General features: G+C 39.1%; 1 protein-coding gene across 2 annotated transcripts in view; it reads left to right on the forward strand.

The window, feature by feature from the left end:
- Nucleotides 1–22,766, forward strand: part of GUF1 (GTP binding elongation factor GUF1) — a 48,724-nt gene that overhangs the window by 6,163 nt on the left and 19,795 nt on the right. Inside the window, exons 2-11 of one of the 2 annotated variants that reach the window (XM_054029376.1) lie at nt 1,227–1,338; nt 2,909–3,057; nt 3,316–3,396; nt 8,448–8,525; nt 10,116–10,199; nt 10,845–10,909; nt 12,230–12,433; nt 14,634–14,773; nt 21,562–21,685; nt 22,499–22,631. In XM_054029376.1, coding sequence (XP_053885351.1) covers nt 1,227–1,338; nt 2,909–3,057; nt 3,316–3,396; nt 8,448–8,525; nt 10,116–10,199; nt 10,845–10,909; nt 12,230–12,433; nt 14,634–14,773; nt 21,562–21,685; nt 22,499–22,631 — 1,170 coding nt within the window. Of the gene's footprint in view, nt 1–1,226; nt 1,339–2,908; nt 3,058–3,315; nt 3,397–8,447; nt 8,526–10,115; nt 10,200–10,844; nt 10,910–12,229; nt 12,434–14,633; nt 14,774–21,561; nt 21,686–22,498; nt 22,632–22,766 lie in introns of those variants that run through there. The other variant, XM_054029377.1, reaches the window with a different exon arrangement.

The raw sequence follows: 22,766 nt of genomic DNA on the forward strand, positions 1-22,766 counted from the left end.
AGGGATCATGAACCTGAGCATATTTTCTTGCTGAATGGGTCAATAAAATATTGAATAATTAACTAAAATCTTAATACGTAGAGGCAGAGTCTTCCCTGAGTCTTTGCACACTACCTGCTGATAACAGTGGGCGTTTCACTTCGGATTGTTCATAGTATGCTGGCCTCAATTTATACCCTGGTTCTCACTACAGCTAAAAATGGAATTCAGTCTGCTCCAGAATAAGTTTGACACTCCTTGACTAATATATACAGAGGGTCATAAGCAAGGACCATGTCCAGATTTATTTTATTTTGGTTTAGGTGACTTGGTCCTCTTCCATCTGTCCCCTCTTTCTAACTTTCTCTCTCCAGTGCCTGGTCACCAACTTGCCAGTTCAATCTGTCTTTGAAAAGTATTTGTGTGTCTTTTCTTTGCCCTCTAACCCTCCTTCCTCTTGGTAGTTTCGAATAGAATTGATACTTAGTAATTATTGGGGGAACTGTTCCCAAAAGACTAATTGTGTAGAGGAATTAATTTCTCAGGTTACAGGTCTGTCTTATCTTACGCGGGGGTTCCGTTCCGTGGTTAGCGCGTAAAGCGAAAACCGCATATAGCCAAAATTCCATTGAGTTCAATGGCAGGCGAAATCGCCCGCGCTACAGGTATAGTATTAAAATTGTTATTTTTCTCTTTTTTTGTTTTGTTTTTGCCGACAGCGTAAAGTTGAAATCGCGCATGTTAAATGCGCGTAAGATGCGACAGACTTGTACACTTTTGTAGCTGGAAATGAAACTTGACAGAATGAATAGGTGAGCCATAGCCTAATCTCAGCTACCTAGTGTCTGAAACAGTTGCACTAGTTACCCTTTTCCGTAGCTTGTCCTCAGAATTATTTTAGAATGCTAGAACACTTGCAAAGCTGTTTCAAAATACTCTAATGAATGTTCTATCAGGGGACAAAAATGTAAATAGATTTAATGGTAGCTGTTCGTGTACTAATTTCACAAATGTTTGTACAAGTTACGGAAACAGCCTTCAGTGGCAATGCAAACCCTGTGGGGGAAACAGAGAGGAAGAGGAGATGGGGGAGAAATAAGGATGAAACTATTTTTCAAGTTCCAAAAAACCCAAAGAAATGAGGAGTTACTAGTTTCATGTATACAAGTATCATTTTACATCCTGATTTGTGAAATTACACCCTAATCTCTTTGTGAATAGGAATCTCTACATTCTATGTTTTTCAGGAAAAACTGGATATGTCTATATTTCCTGTTGAAAATATTAGAAATTTCAGTATCATAGCTCATGTAGACCATGGCAAAAGCACTCTAGCAGACAGGCTATTGGAAATTACAGGTAAGCATTGCGATTTTTAGATGTGTTTTTAGTTACCTTTACTTCTCATGTGGGCAGGTATTGTGCAGACTTCCTAGTACAATTCTACCACAGCGTCTCTAATATCCATGCTGTTCTAGTCCTGGGCTTCTCATGCACATACATCATCAGTTGTACAGCAATATAGATTTTGGTGTATTGCAAACAAATCTCAACTAGACAAACAAAACAAAACAAAAGAGGAGGGTGGGAAAAGAACCAGGGAGGGGATGTATTGGGGAGTGGGATGAATCAATTATATTTAGAAATTTAGTGTTCTCTGTGCAACTCCTGACAAATGATAAGTAGGTCAGTACCTACGATATTTATTGTACTTATAGTCAGAGTTTGAAGGGCATAGAAAATTTTGGGCAGTCAGAAGGGGACTGTTGAAACCTGGAAACTTAAGACAATGGTTTTGGGGGGTAAAACTTAACACAGGTACTTCATGGTTATCCCTCCCATTTTGATGGGAGATAGAGCTGACTGACTTTGGAGCAAAAAAATCTTTTGTATGTTCTTGTGAAAATGGAGTGGTCAGGGGAATGTATGCGTTATACACTTTATAGCTTGGTGTACTGGGCTGGAATGTGGGAGGTCCAGGTTCATCTTTCTGCTCTGTCTGATTTAGAGCAGAGTTCTTCTCTCTATGTGCCCCAGGCTCAAAAACCTTCCTGGAAAAATTTTGTGGAAATGCTACATCTCTACAAAACGTTTAGGCATTAACAATACAGCACATTACACAGAAATTTCATTTAGATTAAAATGTTTCAACCTGCTCTAGTTCACATCACTCTTACTCTTACAAGCAAATAGTGGACCTTGTTTCATGACTATGGAGGTGTAGCTTGTAGTGAAATCAGTATGGTTATATTATATTCTAGGTAAGTCTATGCTGGGAATGCACCCCCATTTGTTGACCCGGCTCTGCAGTGTGCACATTAAGAATTCAGTGCAGATCCTGTGAAGTCTCTGTTGTTATGCAGATCTGCTGACTGTTTCACGCCCCAGGTAGAAAGAGTGCAAGTGGCAGAGATGCTGCTTCATTTGTGAGGTTGGATTTCTAGTAGACATGGAGGAACTGTGCTGCTATTGAGTGACCCAAGGGGGAAGGATTCCTTCAACCCCAACGGAACTCCCAGGCTATGGTCTGGAGTATGATTTATAAGTCTTAAGCCTCCCTCAGGGTGTCTGTAGATTCAGAAAGAATCATTTCACGTTACAGGAAGTTATTTTTGTAATCACAAGATCGTGAAACAATTTTATTTTAATTGAAAGCTTAGATTCTGCATAAACTGATAGATCAGCCCCACTCATGACGGAAAGTGTCCTGGGTGCCTTTGGAAAGTGGATTTGTCAAGCTTTGCTCTTATGTAAAAAGTCACCATTTAGATCTATATTTAAATTTTGGGAGAAGGAATCCTTTCCCCTTGGATCACTCAATAGTTTGCAATGGTCTTTATTAGAAACTAAATAGAAGCTACCATACTCCTTTTGGACAGTGCAAAATTATACTTGTGTAAAATTCAATTTTTAAAACATGTGTTTTTAGGAACAATTGCTAAAACTGACCAAAATAAACAAGTGCTGGATAAACTGCAAGTGGAACGGGAAAGAGGGATCACAGTTAAGGCACAGACTGCATCTCTCTTTTACAGTTATGAAGGAATGAACTACCTCTTAAATCTCATTGACACACCAGTAAGTTAAGTATAAATATTGCTAAAAATCACAGGAACCTAAGTGTCCTTACTTTAAAATACTCTTACTCTTTTGAAATGTTAGGTTTGCCCATTATTCTGTGGTATTAAATTTGTAAATTAATCCTGAATATTTTTCCTCCACAGAGGCTGGAGCTGATGTGTTAATATCATACAGATGAAATCAACCAGAGACTGACGGCAAATGACTCTAGTTAAAGTTGTACTTGGAGTTCTAAATATCAATTTTTCTTCACAGGGTCATGTAGATTTTAGCTATGAAGTTTCACGATCACTGTCTGCCTGTCAAGGTGTCATTCTTGTAGTGGATGCAAATGAGGTAGAGTTCCAAATTCTCCTGTTCTACATAGTAAAAAGTATTACCTTATGAGGTTTCCTAAGTCGCTTAAACTTCCACTTTTGTTACCCTTTTACCCTTTGGAAAAAGTGCTATTGCCACCCCAGACAAAGAATGAGAAAGCGACTTAGGAAGTACCAATTAGATATGTGCCTGTGGATACGCTCGTCCTATGAAATGAACATGTAATAAGCTTAACCAGTAATATTGCAAGATTAGTGCCCTGCTTCCTACAAAGTGCTGAACTCATCCTCTGGGCTGAATAGTGCCTTCAACTCCAGTAAAGTCTGTGGAGTTGAAGGCACTCAGCTTCTTCCAGGAAGTGCTCAGCAGCTCACAGGATAAAGCCCCCGAGCCAAGTTGATTCTGGAATTCTAATGCAGTAACAATGCAAATCAGACCAGTGTAAGACGAGTCTACTCATTTTGTTTAGTTTTGTGATACAGTCAGCAGCACTTCAAACTGTTAGAGATTTTGAATTTAAAATTTTGCTTTGGGGAGACATTCCTAACTCTAGCTATACTATAGTATTGCTAAAAACATAACTTTGATGACATTTGTGCTTGTGCCTCTTTAGAGGGCCAGAATAGATATCTAGTAAACAGTTATTTACAGGAAAATTCATCTTGTTAAAGCAACAGGATATCAGAGAACATTAGATCTTGCTATATTTCTGAAAGCGCACCTAAGTCAATAGTTGTGGGCAGGTAAATAGTGTTAAACTGTTTTTAATTAAACTTTAATTTCAAATAGGATGTGCAGTTGAAATCTGAAGTGCTTCCCAATAATGGAGCTATAGAACATTGAAATGAGATTGATTTGTACAATTATCTGTCACACTTTTTATATTAAGGTTTCATTTATAAATAGTTTATAAAGGGTTAATAAATGATTATTAGCTATTAGAACCATGTTTCAAACACTAATATCATCTGCAAACTTTAAGTGTATTCTCTATGCCATGATCCAAATCATTTATGAATATATTGAGTACATATTGATAGAAAATATCATAATTCACTGCCTTATTATCTATCCTTTTTCTAATGGTTCCTACCATTCGGTTAGCTTTTTTGACTGCAACTGCACGTTGAGTGGATGTTTTCAGAGAACTATCCATGATGATTCCAAGATCTTTCTTGAGTGGTTACAGATAATTTACACTGCATCACTTTGTACATATAATTGGGATTATTTTTTCCCATACGCATTAATTTATACTTACCACTGAATTTCATCTGCCATTTTGTTGCCCAGTCACCTAGCTTAGTGAGATCTCTTCTTAAGTCTTTGCAGTCAGATTTGGTCTTAACTATTTTGAGTAATTTTGTATTGTTTGATAACTTTGCCACCTCACCGTTCACCCCGTTTTCCAGATCATTTTTCAGTATGTTGACCAACACAGGTCCCAGTACAGATCCTTGGAGGACCCGGTTACTTACCTCCCTTCATTGTGAAAGCTGACCATTTATTCCTATTCTTTGTTTCCTATCTTTTAGGCAGATGCTGATCCATGAAAGGACCTTCCCCCTTATCCCAGAACTGCTTACTTTCCTTAAGAGCCTTTGGTGAGGGACCTTGTCAAAAGCTTTCTGAAAGTCCCAAGTATGCTATATCTGCTGGATCACTTTTAGCCACGTTTGTTGATCCCCCTCAAAGAATTATACTAGATTGGTGAGGCATGATTTCCATTTATAAAAGCCATGTAGACCCTTTCCCAACATACACCTCTACCTCGATATAACGCTGTCCTCGGGAGCCAAAAAAAATCTTACCGCATTATAGGTGAAACCGCATTATATTGAACTTGCTTTGATCCACCGAAGTGCGCAGCCCCGCCCCCTGGAGCACTGCTTTACTGCGTTATATCCGAATTCGTGTTATATCGGGTCGCGGTATATTGGTATAGCGGTGTATGTTCATCTAAGTGTCTGATAATTCTGTTTTTTACTATAGTTACAACCAGTTTGCCTGATGCTTAAGTTAAGCTTACCAGCCTGTAATTGCCAGGATCCCCTCTGGAGCTTTTTAAAAAAAATCAGTGTGACTTAGCTACTGGGTCACTCACCACATTGGCGCCGCCTACTGGGCATCTCCGGAATAAGCTCAGTCCCAGTTGGTGCACCCTCAGGTGGTGGTGGTGGCTCTCCCATCCTCGCCTCCGCACCCGTTACAGCTCCTTTCTCTTGTCATCTGCTTCATGGCACAGCCCTCCAGCCATGTCAACGTCTGGTCCCCCCGGGGGGACTCCTCCAACAAGAGCCCAGCCACTTCTCACAGCAGCTTGGCAGTCCACAGCCGAGCTGCTCCTTCCCTGCTAGCACCTGCCTATCCCCCAGTACTGTAGCCCTCTAGGATGCCAGTCTTCTCCCTAGGGCTCCCTGTAGTAGACTAACTCACTCTGATCTGCAGCTTCCTTTTATATTGGCCGGCTGGGCCCTGACTGGATGGTCCAGTCACCACCTTAATTGTCTTCAGCCACCGCCCTAATTGTCTGTTTTGCCTGCAGCCACTCCTTTGGCTGGCAGCTGCTCAGTCTGGGTATCTGGCTGGTCACAGGAGCTGATTTAAGTGATAGACTATGTAACACAGTTAGTAGTTCTGCAATATCCTATTATCGTTCCTTCAGAGCTCTTAGGTGAATATCATCTGGTGCTGATGACTTATTATTGTTTAAGTTATCAGTTTGTTCCCACACCTCCTGTATTGACACCTCAATCTGTGACTGTTCCTCAGATTTGTCACCCAAGACATCAAGTGGCTCGGCTGTGGGGATCTCCCCCACATCCTCTCAGTGAAGACCGATGCAAAGAAATCATTTAGCTTCTTTGCAATGGCCTTGTCTTCCTTGAGTCCTCCTTTAGCACCTCCATCATCTGGTGACCCCACTGATTTTTGGGCAGGCTTCCTGCTTCTGGTGTACTTAAAAAAAATTCTGCTCTTCATTTTTCTGTCCTGAGCCAATTGCCTCTTCAAATTCTTTCTTGGCCTGTTACTTTATACTTTTACGCTTGACTTGCCTGAGTTTATGCGCCTTTCTATTTTCCTGAGTAAAATTTGATTTCCAATTTTGAAATAATGCTTTTTTGCCTCAGACTGCCTCTTTTACTTTGCTGTTCAACCATGGTGGCCTTTTTTTGGTTATCTTACTGTTTTTTTGTTTGGGGTATACATGTAGTTTGCGCCTCTCTTACAGTGTTTTTAAATAGCCTTGCGCAGTTTGCTGGCATTTCACCCTTATGACTTTTCCTTTTAATTTCTGTCTATGTAGCTTCCTCATTTTTGTGTAATCCCCCTTTTTGAAGTTAAATGCTACTGTGGTGAGGGTTTTTCATCCCCTTCCTCCCCTCAAGGATGTTTAAATTTAATTACATTATAGATGCTGTTACTGAGCAGTTCAGCTATATTCACCTTTTGGAGCAGATTCTCTGCTCCATTTAGGATTAAATCAAGAATTGCTCCTCCTGTTGTGGGTTGCAGGACAAGCTGCTCCAGGAAGCAGTCATTTATGGTGTCAGCATCCCTTTCTTAGGTGACATGTACAAAGTCGAGATGAAGATAGTTGAAATCTGTTACTGTGGGGTTTTCTGTTTTTGTAGCCCCTCTAATCTCCCTGAGCATTTTACAGTCAGTCATCCACCTGGTCAGGTGGTAGGTAATATATTCCTATTGCTATACTGTTAGTGTTCAAGCATGGAATTTCAAATGAGTTTGAGTCATTTAAGATTTTTAGTTTGACTCTGAGCTTTCTTTCACATACAGTGCCACTCCTCCCCCACTCTGTCATTCGTGTGTATTTGGTTTCTTGGGATTACCGTGTACCACTGATTATCTTCATTCCACCAAGTGTCTGGGATTCCTATTACATCAATATTTTCATTTAATGCTAGGCACTCCAATTCACGCATCTTAGTACTTAGACTTCTAGCGTTTGTATATAGGCACTTGTACATTTTGTCAATATTCAATTGCTTGCCTTCATGTGTGATGTTTAAATGGAACTGTAGTTTCATTTGACTGTTCCACACTAGCTCCTATCTGTACTTTATTAACATCTTTCCTATCCTCTTTACTTGGATATAGAGTTCCCCCTTTAATAAATTCATTCTTAGAGGATGTCTTTGCCCAAATAGTGTGTACCTCCGCACCTGTTGGCTTTCCCCCTGCCCTTACTTTAAAAAATCCTCTACAATCTTTAAATTTAACATGCCAGCAGTTTTGTTCCTCTTTGGTTTAGGTGGAGTCCATCGTTTCTGCATAGGCTCCTCTTTTCACAAAAGGTTCCCCAGTTAGTAATAAACCTAAAACTCTCTTCCCTATACTATCCTCTCATCCATTTGTTGAAACCTTGCAGTTCTGGATCTGTGTATGTGTAACTGGAAGCATTTTGGAGAATTGTACCATGGAGGTCCTTGACTTAATCTCTTACCTAGCAGTCTAAATTAAATTTAACAGTGCCCAATACCAAAATTTTTTGTTGCAGGTTGGATTGGATGTTTTGTTTGACCTGAAATTTTTTCCAAATTTTCGGAAATTCTAAAAAAAATTCAGTTTTGGTTGACCAGAAATGACTTTTTTTACAGAACTGCCAACCAACTAACAAATCAGTTATTTGTACAGCTCTAATTATAAATACATCAGTAGAAGGTGTTATAGGTGATTATTAGCAACCTATTGCCCTACTGGATTCCATAACAATTGATTTATTCAAATATCTATTACTTTTTAACCTTTTTTAAACAGAACCTTAATATTAAGTGTCATCCAATTATCTTTTGAACAGGACTAGGTTCATACAGTATTGTAGAAGGGAATTATTTTTCAGCTTTAATACATTTACTATTACATTATTTCCATGTTTTTTATATTACCATTATCTAAAAGTGTATTATTGAAAACCAATTAAATAAAATAATACCTCTCCAAAAGAAGGGATGTGTGTAATAGGAAAATAGGCTGCTTATCTGTTAACACCCTAAACACAGAACAGAGTAGTATTGGGTAATAAAATGTTGTTTATGAATACTTTCCAGGGTATTCAAGCACAAACGATGGCAAACTTCTATCTTGCTTTTGAAGCACAACTGGCAATAATTCCTGTTATAAACAAGGTAATAATCTTTTAGACTTGTATATAAAATAGCAATTTTTACATAACCATGACAAAATTATGAAATACAAGAAATGTATCACCAAATTGAAGGATGCAACAAAAAAGATGGAGTGAAGTTTACTTGTGTTTTAAGCTGCCAATCTTTAATAAATATGGTATATTAGTATTTTAAGTTATTTGCAGTGAATTTTAGTTGCTGTGAAAGGTGTCATTTTACACAGTATGATAGGTAGAAACTTTACTTGGGTGACAGCAATGAAAGATTAAGTTAATACAGCCTTGTATGCTAGATTTTTAGGACACGTCAGAGTTCTAGCTAATGTGTTTTAACAATACACCTTAAATCCTAGTCAAGGCAAAACCAAACTGGAGGGTGTAAGTTAAACTGTCCCCTCACCTCATTTACTGTGCATCTTTAGCCCACTGGGGTGTAAGTTATGTTAACGTAGGGTACTTAGGAACATGTAACTTGCATCACTTCTGAGCTTGACTCACTCCGAATCTTAATCTGGAGAAACAAAAAAAAGCATTGTGGGTGAGATGGTGTTCCCTTACTCTATTCAGTTCTTTACCTCTGCTGAAACTATGAAGAAAGGTAAAATTAATGTTAAATGTGATGGTACTTTTTTCTTGATACATTTGCTTAATAACATTGCAGCCCATCGTGATGAAAATGCACTCATTTAAAACACTGTACGTCGGTCTGTTACAAAATTCTCTATCTTTATTTTAATTTCTGGCAAATCACACAGCCAGCTTTCTACAAAGATTACTTAACTTCCTCCCTGGTGTTCATTGTATTCCAGCATGCTTTTTCAGTCACACCCCCTTCTGTTTTCAAAGGTGATACATGCGTGAGAGTATTTGGCTTATCACCTAATCAGTATTCAAGAAATATACTTTAATGAGCTTTTACAAAAAACACTCCACAAATGACAAGATCTACCTGTACGGTTGTGTGGGTGGAAAAGCAGGAGATAGGTTATTGATTATCTAGTTAAGTGAAATGAAATATGTGGATGTAAAATTTTCTCAATATCTGCGCTGGAAATAAGGCTGAGTAGTGTTTTACCCTTGTGCTAGATGCAGACTTGCAACATCACATGAATTTTTCCAACTGAGGTACAAAATCTACTTGCCTTCTTTTTATTAATCATTTTTTGTTATAGTAAAGCATCCCCTTCAAAGGCACCAAAGGGGGAAAAAAAAAAGTCTTGCCAGAGGTGAATAAGCAAATAGAACTTTACAGTGCTGGGCTATAGCATAGTTTATAAAGCGATTTTGAAACTTGTGCCCTGTCTATACCTTACTAGCAGTCTTGTTAGCACTATTCTACAAGAATTGTTGTTATATGCAGGTCTCTAAAAGATGGGAGGACTATTTTAAGACTCATTTTAGGGTGTGCTTTAATATGGATCCTTCTGATAAAGACAGCCGTTTATTTACTTGCAGTATTCATGATCCCTCCCCCCTTTTTTTTTTAATTTTATTTTGGTGAACTAGAATTCTGACATGCAAGAAGTGTGTGTGTGTGTGTGTGAGAGAGAGACTTGTATTTCAAATGTGTAACAAGAATATTGTTTTGTAGATTGACTTGAAGAATGCAGACCCTGAAAGGGTTGAGAAACAAATTGAAAAGCTATTTGATATCTCTAAAGATAAATGTATTAGGGTAAGATCTTTTAAATTTTTTTTTAAAAATCTGGATGTTTAGCAACTGGTTGATTATTAGACTTCTTAAAATTCTGTTTGGAGTGCAAATGAAAAATGTGCACTCTTTAAAAAAAAGTAACAGACTAACACAGCTACCTCTCTGATATTTAAAAAAGTTAATCGATTCCTGAATTTTTTTTTTTTTTTACATGCACTATATATTTCTTCTTACTGTGTTAAGGAGAGGGAAAAGGTCCTTTTTGAGATTAACGTCCATCTAGAAAACAGAAGAGTAATGAAAACACTTTGAAATAAAGTATCAGATATTTGGGACTAATGGATAGAGGCTTCAACGAAAATTTTGAAATTATTTCCTGTACTGTGTGTATACCAGATTCTATCATGTTCTCTTTCTCTGACATCTCTTCTTCTGCATGAGATGTGTCTGTTTCTGTACTATAGAATGTTTGTGACATATCAGGTTCCTTTAATAGAGCTTAACAAAGGCTTGAGTTAACATGCCCAGAAGCTTGCCCATTGAGTCTGTAGCTAAGCATCATACTTTTAACATGTCAAAATTAAGATGGCATTCATTTTCAATTTAATAGATAATACATATCAGCAGACTTATTCCCAATAAAACTTTTTTCTGAACTTGTTCTAGATTTCTGCTAAACTAGGAACTAATGTGGAAAAGGTTCTTCAGGAAGTTATTGAAAAGGTTCCACCGTAAGTTTTGGTGTTTTATGAGTTTTATGGAGCCAGTGGTAGACTTTGCTCATTTATGATGGTAACTAGCTTTTGGTAACTAGACAGATTTTTGAGCTGCCCTTTTAAATTCCTTATACCAAATCTGTTCTGCATGAAATTTCTCACTTGTAGTTTGCTGTTATTGGATTGGGAGGGTGGGATTCCTGTTTTTGAGGTGACTAGGACAAGATTTCATTTCATTTTGAGGAATGAAATTTGGAGAAAAGAGATTTTTCATTGCTTGGTAAATCCTTTCAACCGTGTGTGTATTTCCCCCCTACCCCCATATATATGGGAATTATTAAAGATGAATGTAACACAAAAACCATTAACATAGGTGACATTATATGAAGTGGAGAGAGAGAGAGAAAATCCATTACATTCTAACACTACTGCTGTAAGCCCACAAACAAGGGAGCAGAGAGAAAGCAAGACCATTTTAGTGATTGGTTATTTAAATTTCCTTTTTAGAAATGATGTACTTCCCCCAGATATTATTTTGTAAGTAACTGGAGATCAATCCAGGGAAGCACAGATTTCTGAAATATTTATATTTAATCAGATGTTTTAGATTTTCACTCTCTTCTGAGCATTACATTGTTTAGTTACATTACATTACGTTACATAATTGTTCCAGGGCCCCGAGTTACCAATACGCATTTTCAGCTTTTACAGCCTGAACTGCAGTTTAATCGAGACTTTTATTTGGGAATTTGACCATTGTCAGCATGACAAGAAAGGCTGCTAAATCCCAGTTCAAATTTAAATCAGCATTTTGCTTTTAATTCTATTTGTTTCTTATTGGGTAATATCTACAGTGATAAATGCCAAACAGAACCTAAACGATAATGAAGTCAGTGGGGGATGGAAGAACTGTATCAGTGTGATATTCTTGATGATCAAAACTTTAGTGGGGAAAAAACACTTTAATGGTTTAAAATTAATTTCTGCCATCATGAAATAAAGCTTAGCAACAAGAACAAAATACACTTAATTTGGAACATTAATATTATTAAGAGATCAGTCTGCTGGCATAGGTTTATGATCAGACATGGAAATATGGAATGGCTTAAAAATCTTCTCATAATATTCTGTATGCCATAAATAGCAAATCTCCAATTTCACACAGCTTCAAGATTTTTGTTTTCTGCACTTTAGATTAGCATCTATTTTTGTATGAACATTTTGTTTGAATGTTTTGAAACAGATGAATTTACATTTGACTTTCAATGAAAAAGTCTACAGTTCATGTTCTTATTTAATACATATTAAATGTATTTTTTACATTTTTCTTAATAGACCCAGTGTTAACATTAGAGACCCATTGAAAGCCTTGGTATTTGACTCCACCTTCGACCACTACAGGGGTGTCATAGCTAACATTGCGCTCTTTGGTGGAGAGGTTCAGAAAGGACATAAGATTGTGTCTGCTCACACAAGGAAGACCTATGAAGTTAACGAAGTAGGAATTCTGACGCCAAATGAACAGCCAACTCATAAATTGTAAGTAAGAAGTTCTTTGGGGGAAAAAAACATAATAAATGAGTATTAGAATAATCTGATATAATGTCTTGAATCTCTAGATCATCTGTTCAGCCTTGGATGGTTGAGACGGGGTGGATTTTTGAAAGCACTCAGCATTGTTTCTCACTGTTCCATTTAAATTTAGGCCAATGCTGAGCATTTTGAAAATCCCACTCTGAAATTCTTTGTCTAGGAGCTTCATGGCTTGAGTTGCTATTCTCAGTCAATTCTAGTAAGCAAGTGTCCACAACACATACATGCAAACCACCAGCTTCACTGTTGGGACCCTTCTTTGCAGTGTGAGCAGAGAGAAATCAAGGACTGAATGGATTTGGTGACAGAACTACCCTTTCATCTATAGAGCTACCAATATGACTTAGGCACAAGTTTAGGTTAGGAGCTTACTGCATAGCTGTTGCTCATTGTATATCGGTTCTTCAATTAAAAAGATGATTTAAAAATGCCTAAGTGTCTTAGGAGTGAAAAACATCATGGACTTTCAATGGGACTTATGATCAGAAGTCACTTAGACACTTTTGGAAAAACACCTTCAGCTTCCTGAGTTATCAATCCTGCATCTTTAATGATCAGTCAATTCACACATATGTTTAGTGTGTAATAGATGATAAAAGTTTTACTTTCAATGACGCACTATGCCTCCCATTTGACAACACAATGCATTGCCATCAAACCAACACGATTGACAATGTGATATCACATTAATGTAATGAAACTGGAAGAACAAAATGAAATGAGCCACCCTCTAAAAATCCTGAAGTCTGATTTTATATTTTAAAATCATAAATATGGTTTTAAAAGGTTTTCAGAATGCATAACTACTCCTGTGGTGGTGAATCACAACCCCTTGAAATAAAATAATAATAAGAGAATAAAGGCCATTTGGTCTGGGAGCATCCTGCTAGCTTCTTTAACAATCATGGCCATCTACTTGGTGTTACTCTCTCTTCCCCTAGTAGAGAGAGTCTAAGGGGAATGGGCATTTTAGGTGTAAAAATAGGTAGAGGTTTTATTTATTTAAAGTAGGGAAACATGATTTCTTTTTAAAGGGTGTCTACAGCTAAATGGGCAGCCTAAGTACTGATGGTATTTTAATTATTGTGAAAGCACTCATAACTCTGGTGCTCACACTTGTTATGGAGCAAAAGTAAATTGTGTACTGGGTTTTTCTATTTTCCGGTCCTTTCCCACCTAAATTTCCTGGGGGGCACTGATCTGATATCTCGGACACAAAAGCCATCAGAGCAGTGCTTGAATAGCATGCTGAACATGTAGACTGAGCCTCCAATTCATCCATAGAGGCTATCTTGGGTAAGAATGGAAGGTGGGGGGATCATCTTATAGTTGCTGCTGGGACACCCATTGAAGTTCTGTGCATAACTGCAATGCAGAACAGCATGGAGAGTGGTCTGTGATTGATGATGGTCAAAGCAAGTGAGGCAGGAAGCCGTTTATCTAACTAAACAGGGAAGGCCTTTAGTGTAAGTATACAGGTGCAACTGCTGTTGAAAAGTAGTTCATCTCCCCTGCAGTGTGAGGGAAAGCAGGTAGCCAAAGAGTGAAGGTAAGTTCTGACAAAATTTGCAGCTGAATGCTGATTAAAGGCCCTTCTCAGAGGTTTTCAGTGAAGCTGGGGAAGTCTGAACTACCTGCTTTGCTGACTGCACAACTCTACATTTAACCATCTACCTTGGATTCCCATACCACCACCAGCAGCATACGATGGTGATCCACCTGCTTCCACAACCCAGGCAGTTACTGGGGTTTGAGGGCAAATAGAGGGGTGACATTGCTTCTTGCCCAAGCAATCCTTTCCTTGTATCTGAAACTGACTTTGTAGTGTGTGGATACTACTTTGGTTTCTGTGTCCTACATGTCAGAAAAGTACCTCCCAGCCCCTGCCTTGAAACAGCGTAGGGCTGGAAATCCAAAAACTCAGCCTCAAATAGACATTTAACCTCGAATAGTAACTAGGTCCTAGATCCATCTGTAAAGAGAGTCTCTAGGGGTATGTAAACAAGGGAGGAACAATTTGGGTTGAGTATGTGCACTTTGGGGGAGAACATGTGCTTATATTCCTGAGGGGGCTAACTGCGGAGGGAGAAACTTGAAATATTGTTAAACAAGATAAATATTTCCATATAATGCCAATTTTATTTAGATATGCTGGACAGGTGGGCTATCTGATTGCTGGGATGAAAGAGGTTACGGAAGCCCAAATAGGAGACACGCTGTATTTACATAAGCAGCCAGTGGAGCCTTTGCCTGGCTTTAAATCAGCGAAACCAATGGTCTTTGCAGGTGAGGAGTATATTGATTCAAAAACTGGAAGCAGTTTTATGTTCCATACAAGAGTAGGAGAGCTACTCAAGCAACTGAAATTTAAGAACATGCATCCACATTAAGGGGATTTGAAGAAAGCACACTAGCAGAGTTACTCTAGAGTGGTATGTGATGCCTATATAACCTTGTAAAACTTTCCTGTGTTTGACCTAGACAAGACTAAGAGAGCTTGCAGATTGCTTTTAAATAAGAGGCTAACACTTATTTTCACTATGGAAGGATCATCTTAGCTCACATAGGCCTGTCATGGCTGAAAATAAACGTGTACATCTTCAAGAATCGTGTCACTAATTTGGACTTGTTCCTCCTGATAAGCAATTTCTGCTGTCTATTGTGAACCATTTTCTATGGGAAAAGCCTCATTTTATCATTAGCAGCCCTTGTTCCACACCTTTAAAAAAAAAAAAAAAAAAAAGTGATGAGTGACCAAAACTGATTGTTAAAATGATCCTTTAAGTGTGTGCTTAACTTCAAGCATGTCAGTAGTGACATTGACTTTCTGTCACTGCTTGCTCTAGTAGGTTCACAGGAGGAAATATTTCTGTCTACAGAAGATGGGGAAATAATTGTAAGGAAAAGCAGCAGAAGAAAAGAGCCGCATTAATTATCTTCTGAACCTGTGTTGAGAGAATGGAAAAAGTTCACTTACTTCCTCAGATGCATGAGCATACTGGAGGCTATAAAAGAAGCTAATTATCTTGGGCTAATTTGCAGTGTGTTTCTGCAGTCCAGTTCTTGTTTGCCAAGATATGAAGCTAAAATATATCTTTATGAAATAACTGTGGATCTAATGTAAAAGTAATAAAACCAAAACCAAACAAAAAATAAAACCCAGAATTTCAGGGATAAGGGAGTTCACATACAAGTCTTCCTTTCTTTAAAATCTTCAGATCAATCTTACCTTTGTGACAGTTGCTTTCCTTTGAAGTTGGAAAAAATCTGAGTGTCTTCTATTCTCCTCACAGGCCCTTAGGCTTTTGCTAGGCTGCTGTTTGACCATTTGCATCTTTAACTATGTTTGAGGGGAAGGAGTGACTTACCCATCTGAAACGCAAAGGAATGGAGCAGGAACTCATTGATACATATTTAGTTGCTTTTCAACAACAATTTGCCTGGCACCATGGAACCGCTGCTGTTTTGTTGAGCATTCTGCTCCTTCAAATCATGAGTTATGCTGAACTCCACTACAGTCTGGTTCTGTGTGCTCTTGATATGTGGGTCATGTTAAGCACAAACATTAAAACAGTTAATTCTGGCTTAAACTTTTGAGGGTTTAACTTTGAAACCTTAATAATGTCCTTCTAACATTTTTTAATGGAATAATGTATAGAGTCCTAGTTTAATGCCAAAAGGGATCACTAGATCATCTAGTCCAGGGGTTCTCAAACTTCATTGCACCGTGACCCCCTTCTGACAACAAAAATTACTTCGCGCCCCCAGGAGGGGGGAACTGAAGCCTGAGCCTGCCCGAGCCCTACTGCCCCGGGTGGGGGGGCCAAAGCCCGAGCCTCATCGCTTTGGGCAGGGGGGCCAAAGCTGAATCAAGGGCTTCAGCCCCAGGCAGGGGGCCTGCAACCTGAGCCACACCACACAGGGCTGAAGCCCTCAGGCTTTGGCTTCGGCCCTGGGCAGTGGGGCTCAGGCTTCAGCCCTGGCCCCAGCAAGTCTAAGCCAGCCCTGGCGACCCCATTTGGGGTCCCGACCCACAGTTTGAAAATTGATGATCTCCTGCATGATAGTCTGATCTCCTGCATATCATAGGCCACCACCACCACCCAGGACCCACACACTAAATCTAACAGTGGAAATAAATGAGACCCACAGGAAACTAGACTATTAAGTGCCAGAGGCAAGCGAATAGGACAGACCAAGGTGCACCAGTGCATGAGGCCCCTGCAGTGGCAGGGAAACGATTGAATGAGATATACCCAAATAATCCTGGTAAGGGATCCACACTCCCATGCTTCCGAGGAAGGCAAAAAAACCCCAAAATCACTGCCAGTCTGACCTGGGGAGGGGGATTCCTTCCCGACCCCACTTATGGTGATCAGTTAGACTGAGTATATGAGCAAGAACCAGGTAGCCAAGCACCCCCGAGAGAGAGAGAGCGAGAGAGAATGCTTGGTGCCACCTCAGAGCCCTGGCCCACCCTGCCAAGTATCCTGTCTCCAGCTGTGGCCATCCCTGATGCTTCTGAGGAAGAAGATTAAAAAGCCTCCCAGAATATATGGGCACATAGGGGTTGGGGGGAAAGGTTTCACTTCCTGACCCCTTCAAGTGGCCGGCTGAACCCTGAAGCTTTCGTAACATAAACTGGAAGTGAGCCGCAGGGCTGCTGTTCTCTGTCCCCCACCATCACAGGCAAACCTGTCATACAATTGCACTCCTAAATGTGTCCTGCTTTCTCAAAACTAAAGTGTTTGCCCCCACAGCTACTACTGGGAGGCTGTTCCAGAATCTCACCCTTCTGGTGGTTAGAAACCTTCTAATTTCCAGTCTGAATTTGTTCATGGCCATTTTATATCATTTGTTCTTGTGCCAACATTGTCCTTTAGCTTAAATAGCTCTTCATTGTCCATGGTACTTACCCCCTTAATGTATTTATGGAGAACAATCATATAGACTCTCAGCCTTCTTTTTGTGATACTGAACAAGCCAAGCTCATTTAGTCCCATCTCATAAAATAGGCCTTCCATTTCTCTGTTCATCCTAGTAGCTCTTGTCTACACCTGTTTCAGTTTGAATTAATCTTTCTTGAGCATGGTTGACCAGAATTGTACACAGTATTCCAGATGAGGTCTGACCAATGCCTTGTACAATGGCATTAATACTTTTCTATCTCCACTGGAAACGTCTCACCTAATATGTCCTAGGATTGCATTTACCTTTTTCACAGATGCATCATGTTTGTTGCTCATCCTCTGATCGACCTACACACCCAGGTCTCTCTCCTCTGTCATTTCCAACTGATTAGCCACCAGGTTGTAGCGTAAATTCTGACCTTGCATTTTATACTAGTGAATTCCATCCCATTTCTGTCACTCCAATCTTCAAGATCATTCAGATAATCTTGTGTAATAATCTGATCCTCCTCTTTATGACGATGCCTCCAAACTTGTATCAACAGCAAATTTTATTAGCAGATACCTAATTTTTGTGCCAAGGTTATTAATAAAAATATTGAGTAAGATTGGTCCCTAGACTGATCCCTGAGGAACTCCACTAGTATCCTCTCTCCAGTCCAATAATTCACCTTTCAGCACAACCCAGTGCTGTTTCCCCTTCGGCCAATTTCTTATTCGCCTTACAATGCTTGTACTGATCCCCATCTTCCCTAATTTAACTAATAATTTTATGTGTGGTCAAATGCTTTACTGAAGTTCAATTTTATTCCATCTTTTAGATAAGCAAAGTGCAGTAAACGTTATTTTCTCAAAAGATGAAATTAGGTTAGTCCAGCATGATCTACCATTGGTAAACCCTTTACCATTTACCTGTATGAATTTAATTATTCTTTCCTTCAAGATTTATTCTTAACCCTTGCATACCACTGAGGTCAGTCTAGCAGGTTTGTAATTGCTGGATCACTTTTTTTCCCCCTTTCTTAAAAATAAGTACAACATTAGCTGTTCTAAAGTCATATGGTTCTACCCCTGAGTAGATAGATTTATTTCCTTAAATCCTTGCTACTGGACTCGCAATCTCACGTGCCTGTTCTTTCAGTATTCTGGGAGGGAATTTATCTGTTTTTCCCCACTCCCGTTTCACCCAACTTGAACGCATCAAGCTCTTTAAGTTTTTCTTCCACCTCAATTGTGGTAATTTCCATTTCTGGACATTCATTTTCATCAGTTATGGTGCCTTCATGCACGTGTTCCATATGATCATAATAATTGAAAACTGAGGCAAAGTATTCATTTAGTTTTGGGGCCATACCTAGATTATCTTTAGTCTTCTTCCTATCTACACTGCATAGCTGCCAACATCATCCTTCCTTTTTCTTTTTTTTATTTATATAACTAAAAACCCTCTTATTTTAATTTCTTTGGCAAGAGCTAATTCAGCTTGATTTTTAGAAATTCTCACTTTATTCCTGCATTTTCTAACCTCCATGATGTATCTTTCTTTGCTGGTAATTCCCTTTCCCATCCCTATAGGCCTCCCCTTAATCTTAATAACCTTTTTGAGGTGGTTATTCCTCCAGCTGGACCTGGAGCCTTTCCCTACAAGTTTTTCCTTGGGATGCAGATTTCTTAGATAGTTTTTGTATAGTTCATTTGAAGAAATTCCAAGCCTCCACATTTAAGTCATTGAGCTCTTCAGTCCAGTTGACTTCTTTGGGAAATTAAGGTTATTAGTTAAAATCTGCCCTTTTAAAATAAAAAAACATAGTTGACAACCTGGTTTTGATTATCCTTCTATTTAATATATTAATTTGTGATCACTTGATCCAAAGCTATTTCCTACAACCAGCTCTTCTACTTACTAAAACTAAGTCTAAAATTGCATCACCTCTTGTTGGTCCAGTGACAATTTGAAGAAGAAAACTGTAATCTATCACATCCAGGAATAACTGGTCCCTAAGAGTGTTAGTAATATTTATTCTCCAATCTATATCAGGGAAGTTAGTCTCCCATTATGATATAATTTCCAAAACTATTTATCGCTGATACTAAAGAGCTTGCTATCCATATCCGAGTCTGACCCTTGGGGGAGAAGAAACTATAACAGACCCCTAACACTATCCCAACACACCTCTTTTACAATCCTTCCTCAAAGTGATTGTGACCCAAATAAATTCTGCATGTTATCCTCCATTTTCCTTAGGCTCGGGTCCATCATCTCTTCCTCTTTTCTGCAGGAACTGGCTTCCTTTCTTTTCTTTCTTGCCATCACATCTTCTGCCTGTTTTGCTGCACTGAAGAATGAGAATTAAAAACTGTTACTCGACTCAATTTCACCACCGCTAGGTGGTCTCTTCCTCTGCTTTGTCTTTATGGTTACATTTTTCCCATGGATCTGGCAGTCCTCCCTTTAGCTCCTTTTGTTTGGCAGGTGTCCGCAGATCTTTAGTTGCTGTACCACCTTCTCTGTCCTCTTGTGCATTATACCTTCAAATCCCCTTTTAAATTCCATCATCATCTCCAGCTTCATCTCTAATCCTTGGATCCGCTCTGCCAAGTGACGTTTCACGCATAAGTAGCTTCCACCAGATACTCCCTCAAGGATGATGTACGTCCCCCAGCTTCTGCATCTAACCATCTTCTTTCCTCAGTAGGAGCCTCAGTAACAATCATTGTTTTCTCTTCCTAGATACTGTTCACTGCTCCAGTGTTTGTTAGTAACTGGCTTTTAAATCTGGCCAGACTAAGTCAGCTCCACCCCCTCATTAAGGAATATTAGCAAGCACATTTAACATAAACATTCTTTAGAAGACGTGATTGTGCTTTATGAAATCTAATTATGAATACTTCCTATAAAGCTCTTATTGGAAAATACAGTAAACACTTATGGCCCAGATTGTGCCAAGCCCTTACATGGGCATGTGCAGGTAAATGGAGAAGTAGTACAGTGGTACTTCTGCCATGTTCAATGTGCACCAGAGAGGGTGGGCCATGTTGTTTTCACTCCTCTGCACTTCCTTCAGACTTGTACCAGCACCAATACCATTGAGGATAGCAATGCTAAGATACCCCCTACATTGAGGGAACTCCAGGAGGTACCCTGTGTCCAGAAGGGGAGCTTCTTGGTGCAGAGCAATCTACACTGGTCCCAAGACATGGCTGTGCCATAGAGGCACAACAGATCCTGTAACTAGCACTGTTCGTCACTCTGACAGTTTCACTATTTAAATGTTTTCACTTTTAATGATTTGATGTGGCACATTACTTCCTTGCCTTTTGCTGCACATGTATTTGGAAGGAGCGTTTCATCAAAAGGCATTAATTCTGTTTGTGTGGTGTAAATTATATGTGTAGGGCAGGTTACAGCAGGAGTTATGTAAAATTACAGATGTTGTTTTATTGCTTGGGAAGCATTTGAGTATTAATCCCTTACAATTGATAGATGCCCTCCAGTAATGCTGCAAATGTGTTACACCCACACATTTTTGGCCTATTATCTTTCAGGGCCTTTCAGTTTCCCATATAGTTAATCTTATTTGTCGGGTTTGAACTGTAACAATTTTTCATGATATTTCTATCTCAGGTTCTCAAACTGGGGTCGGGACCCCTCAGGGAGTTGCAAGATTATTACATGGGGGGTTGCGAGCTGTCAGCCTCCACCCCAAACACCGCTTTGCCTCCAACATTTATAATGGTGTTAAATATATTAAAATGTGTTTTAATTTATAAGGGGGGTTGCACTCAGAGGCTTGCTATGTGAAAGGGGTCACCAGTACAAAAGTTTGAGAACCACTGTTCTATCTGAAGTAATTCTAAAATTTTAAAGTTGCAGTTGAAATGTATTCACCTCGTCCTGGTGAATTTCTAAGAATATGAACATCTCTGGGCATTCAATTCTTTTGAACTCTTTCATATGAGATGCATATTTCTGTAGGACAGGTGAATTGGAATGGAAGAAAGGTATTCCCTATTCATTACATTACTTATATTTAGGGATTTAAATGAAAGATAAACTGTCAAGATGTAGCTAAATGGCTCAAACGGGTTAATTGGTTCAGCTAGATCAGGTTCTTTATCATGTCAAATTTGATTGAATGTGAACAGCGTAATGTGTTTCTACAGGAATGTACCCAGTAGACCAGTCGGAATATAACAACCTGAAAAGTGCTATAGAAAAACTGACACTAAATGATTCCAGTGTAACTATTCATCGGGATAGCAGCCTTGCCTTAGGAGCTGGATGGAGGTGAGAAACAATTACTACACTTTAATTTTAGGAAGTGTCTTATAATATACATGGGAACTTGTTGATGGTATAGATCTTTTACTTCTGGGGATTTTAACTCTAATTAATATTAGGCCTAAAGTGAGTACTTGATCTTAATTCTAGTCCATATTCGTATACAGCACACAATTTGTCTTGATTGGCAGTCTTCCTTCAAGAGAAGCCCTGGAGTAGAGTTGGGAGAAATTTCTCAGATGAATAGTGGATTTACAAAAAAGTTCAGTTTTTGGGGTGTGTCTCTTTGCATGTCTGTCTCACTAACCACTGGGCTAAGGGTTATAACATAATTGGGCATAGAGGAGATTTGAATCCACATCTCTGACCTACCTTAGCTACCACCCAGGTGAGTGCCGTAATTGCCAGGCTATAGAGCCATTTTCACTCTCTGGCGCAATGAGTATTTATACAAAATGGAACCGGAGAAATTGAGGGCAACCCATTCTAGAATTGCCTATAGCCTGGTGGTTAGCATACTCATGAGGGTGGGTGGAGATGCCCTGCTCCAGAGTGGGGATTGAAACACCCCCTCCCCCCACTCACCCCCATTTGCTGGCCAAACCACACCAAAAAAAAACAAAACCCCCAAAAAATTATTTGCTCAGCTCTATCCCGGATTCAAATGGCACAGATGTCATTAGTCAGGATTAAGGATTGCCTTTACTGTGCTTGACATTGCTAAATCATTTAGTCTCCTAGTACTGTATTAATGATGTAAAATAATACCGTAGGAATACGGTGCACATTTTGAATAACAAAGTTTTTTTTTTTTTTCAGGTTGGGGTTTCTTGGTCTTCTACATCTGGAAGTTTTTAATCAGCGCTTGGAGCAAGAATACAATGCATCTGTCATTTTGACTGCACCCACTGTTCCATATAAGGCTGTTCTTTCCTCAGCAAAATTGATAAAGGTATTTTAATTTATTTACAGGAGCTTGAAATGAACATCAGCCTAAAACATTTTCTAAGCCAGTAAAATAAATTATAGATCAGTATCTTCTTATAGGTGAAGCAGCAGCATCGTCTCCCTTGTTTAGGTTCCTTAG

This window comes from Malaclemys terrapin, chromosome 5 (assembly GCF_027887155.1).
Source record: "Malaclemys terrapin pileata isolate rMalTer1 chromosome 5, rMalTer1.hap1, whole genome shotgun sequence".
Classification (NCBI taxonomy): domain Eukaryota; kingdom Metazoa; phylum Chordata; order Testudines; family Emydidae; genus Malaclemys; species Malaclemys terrapin.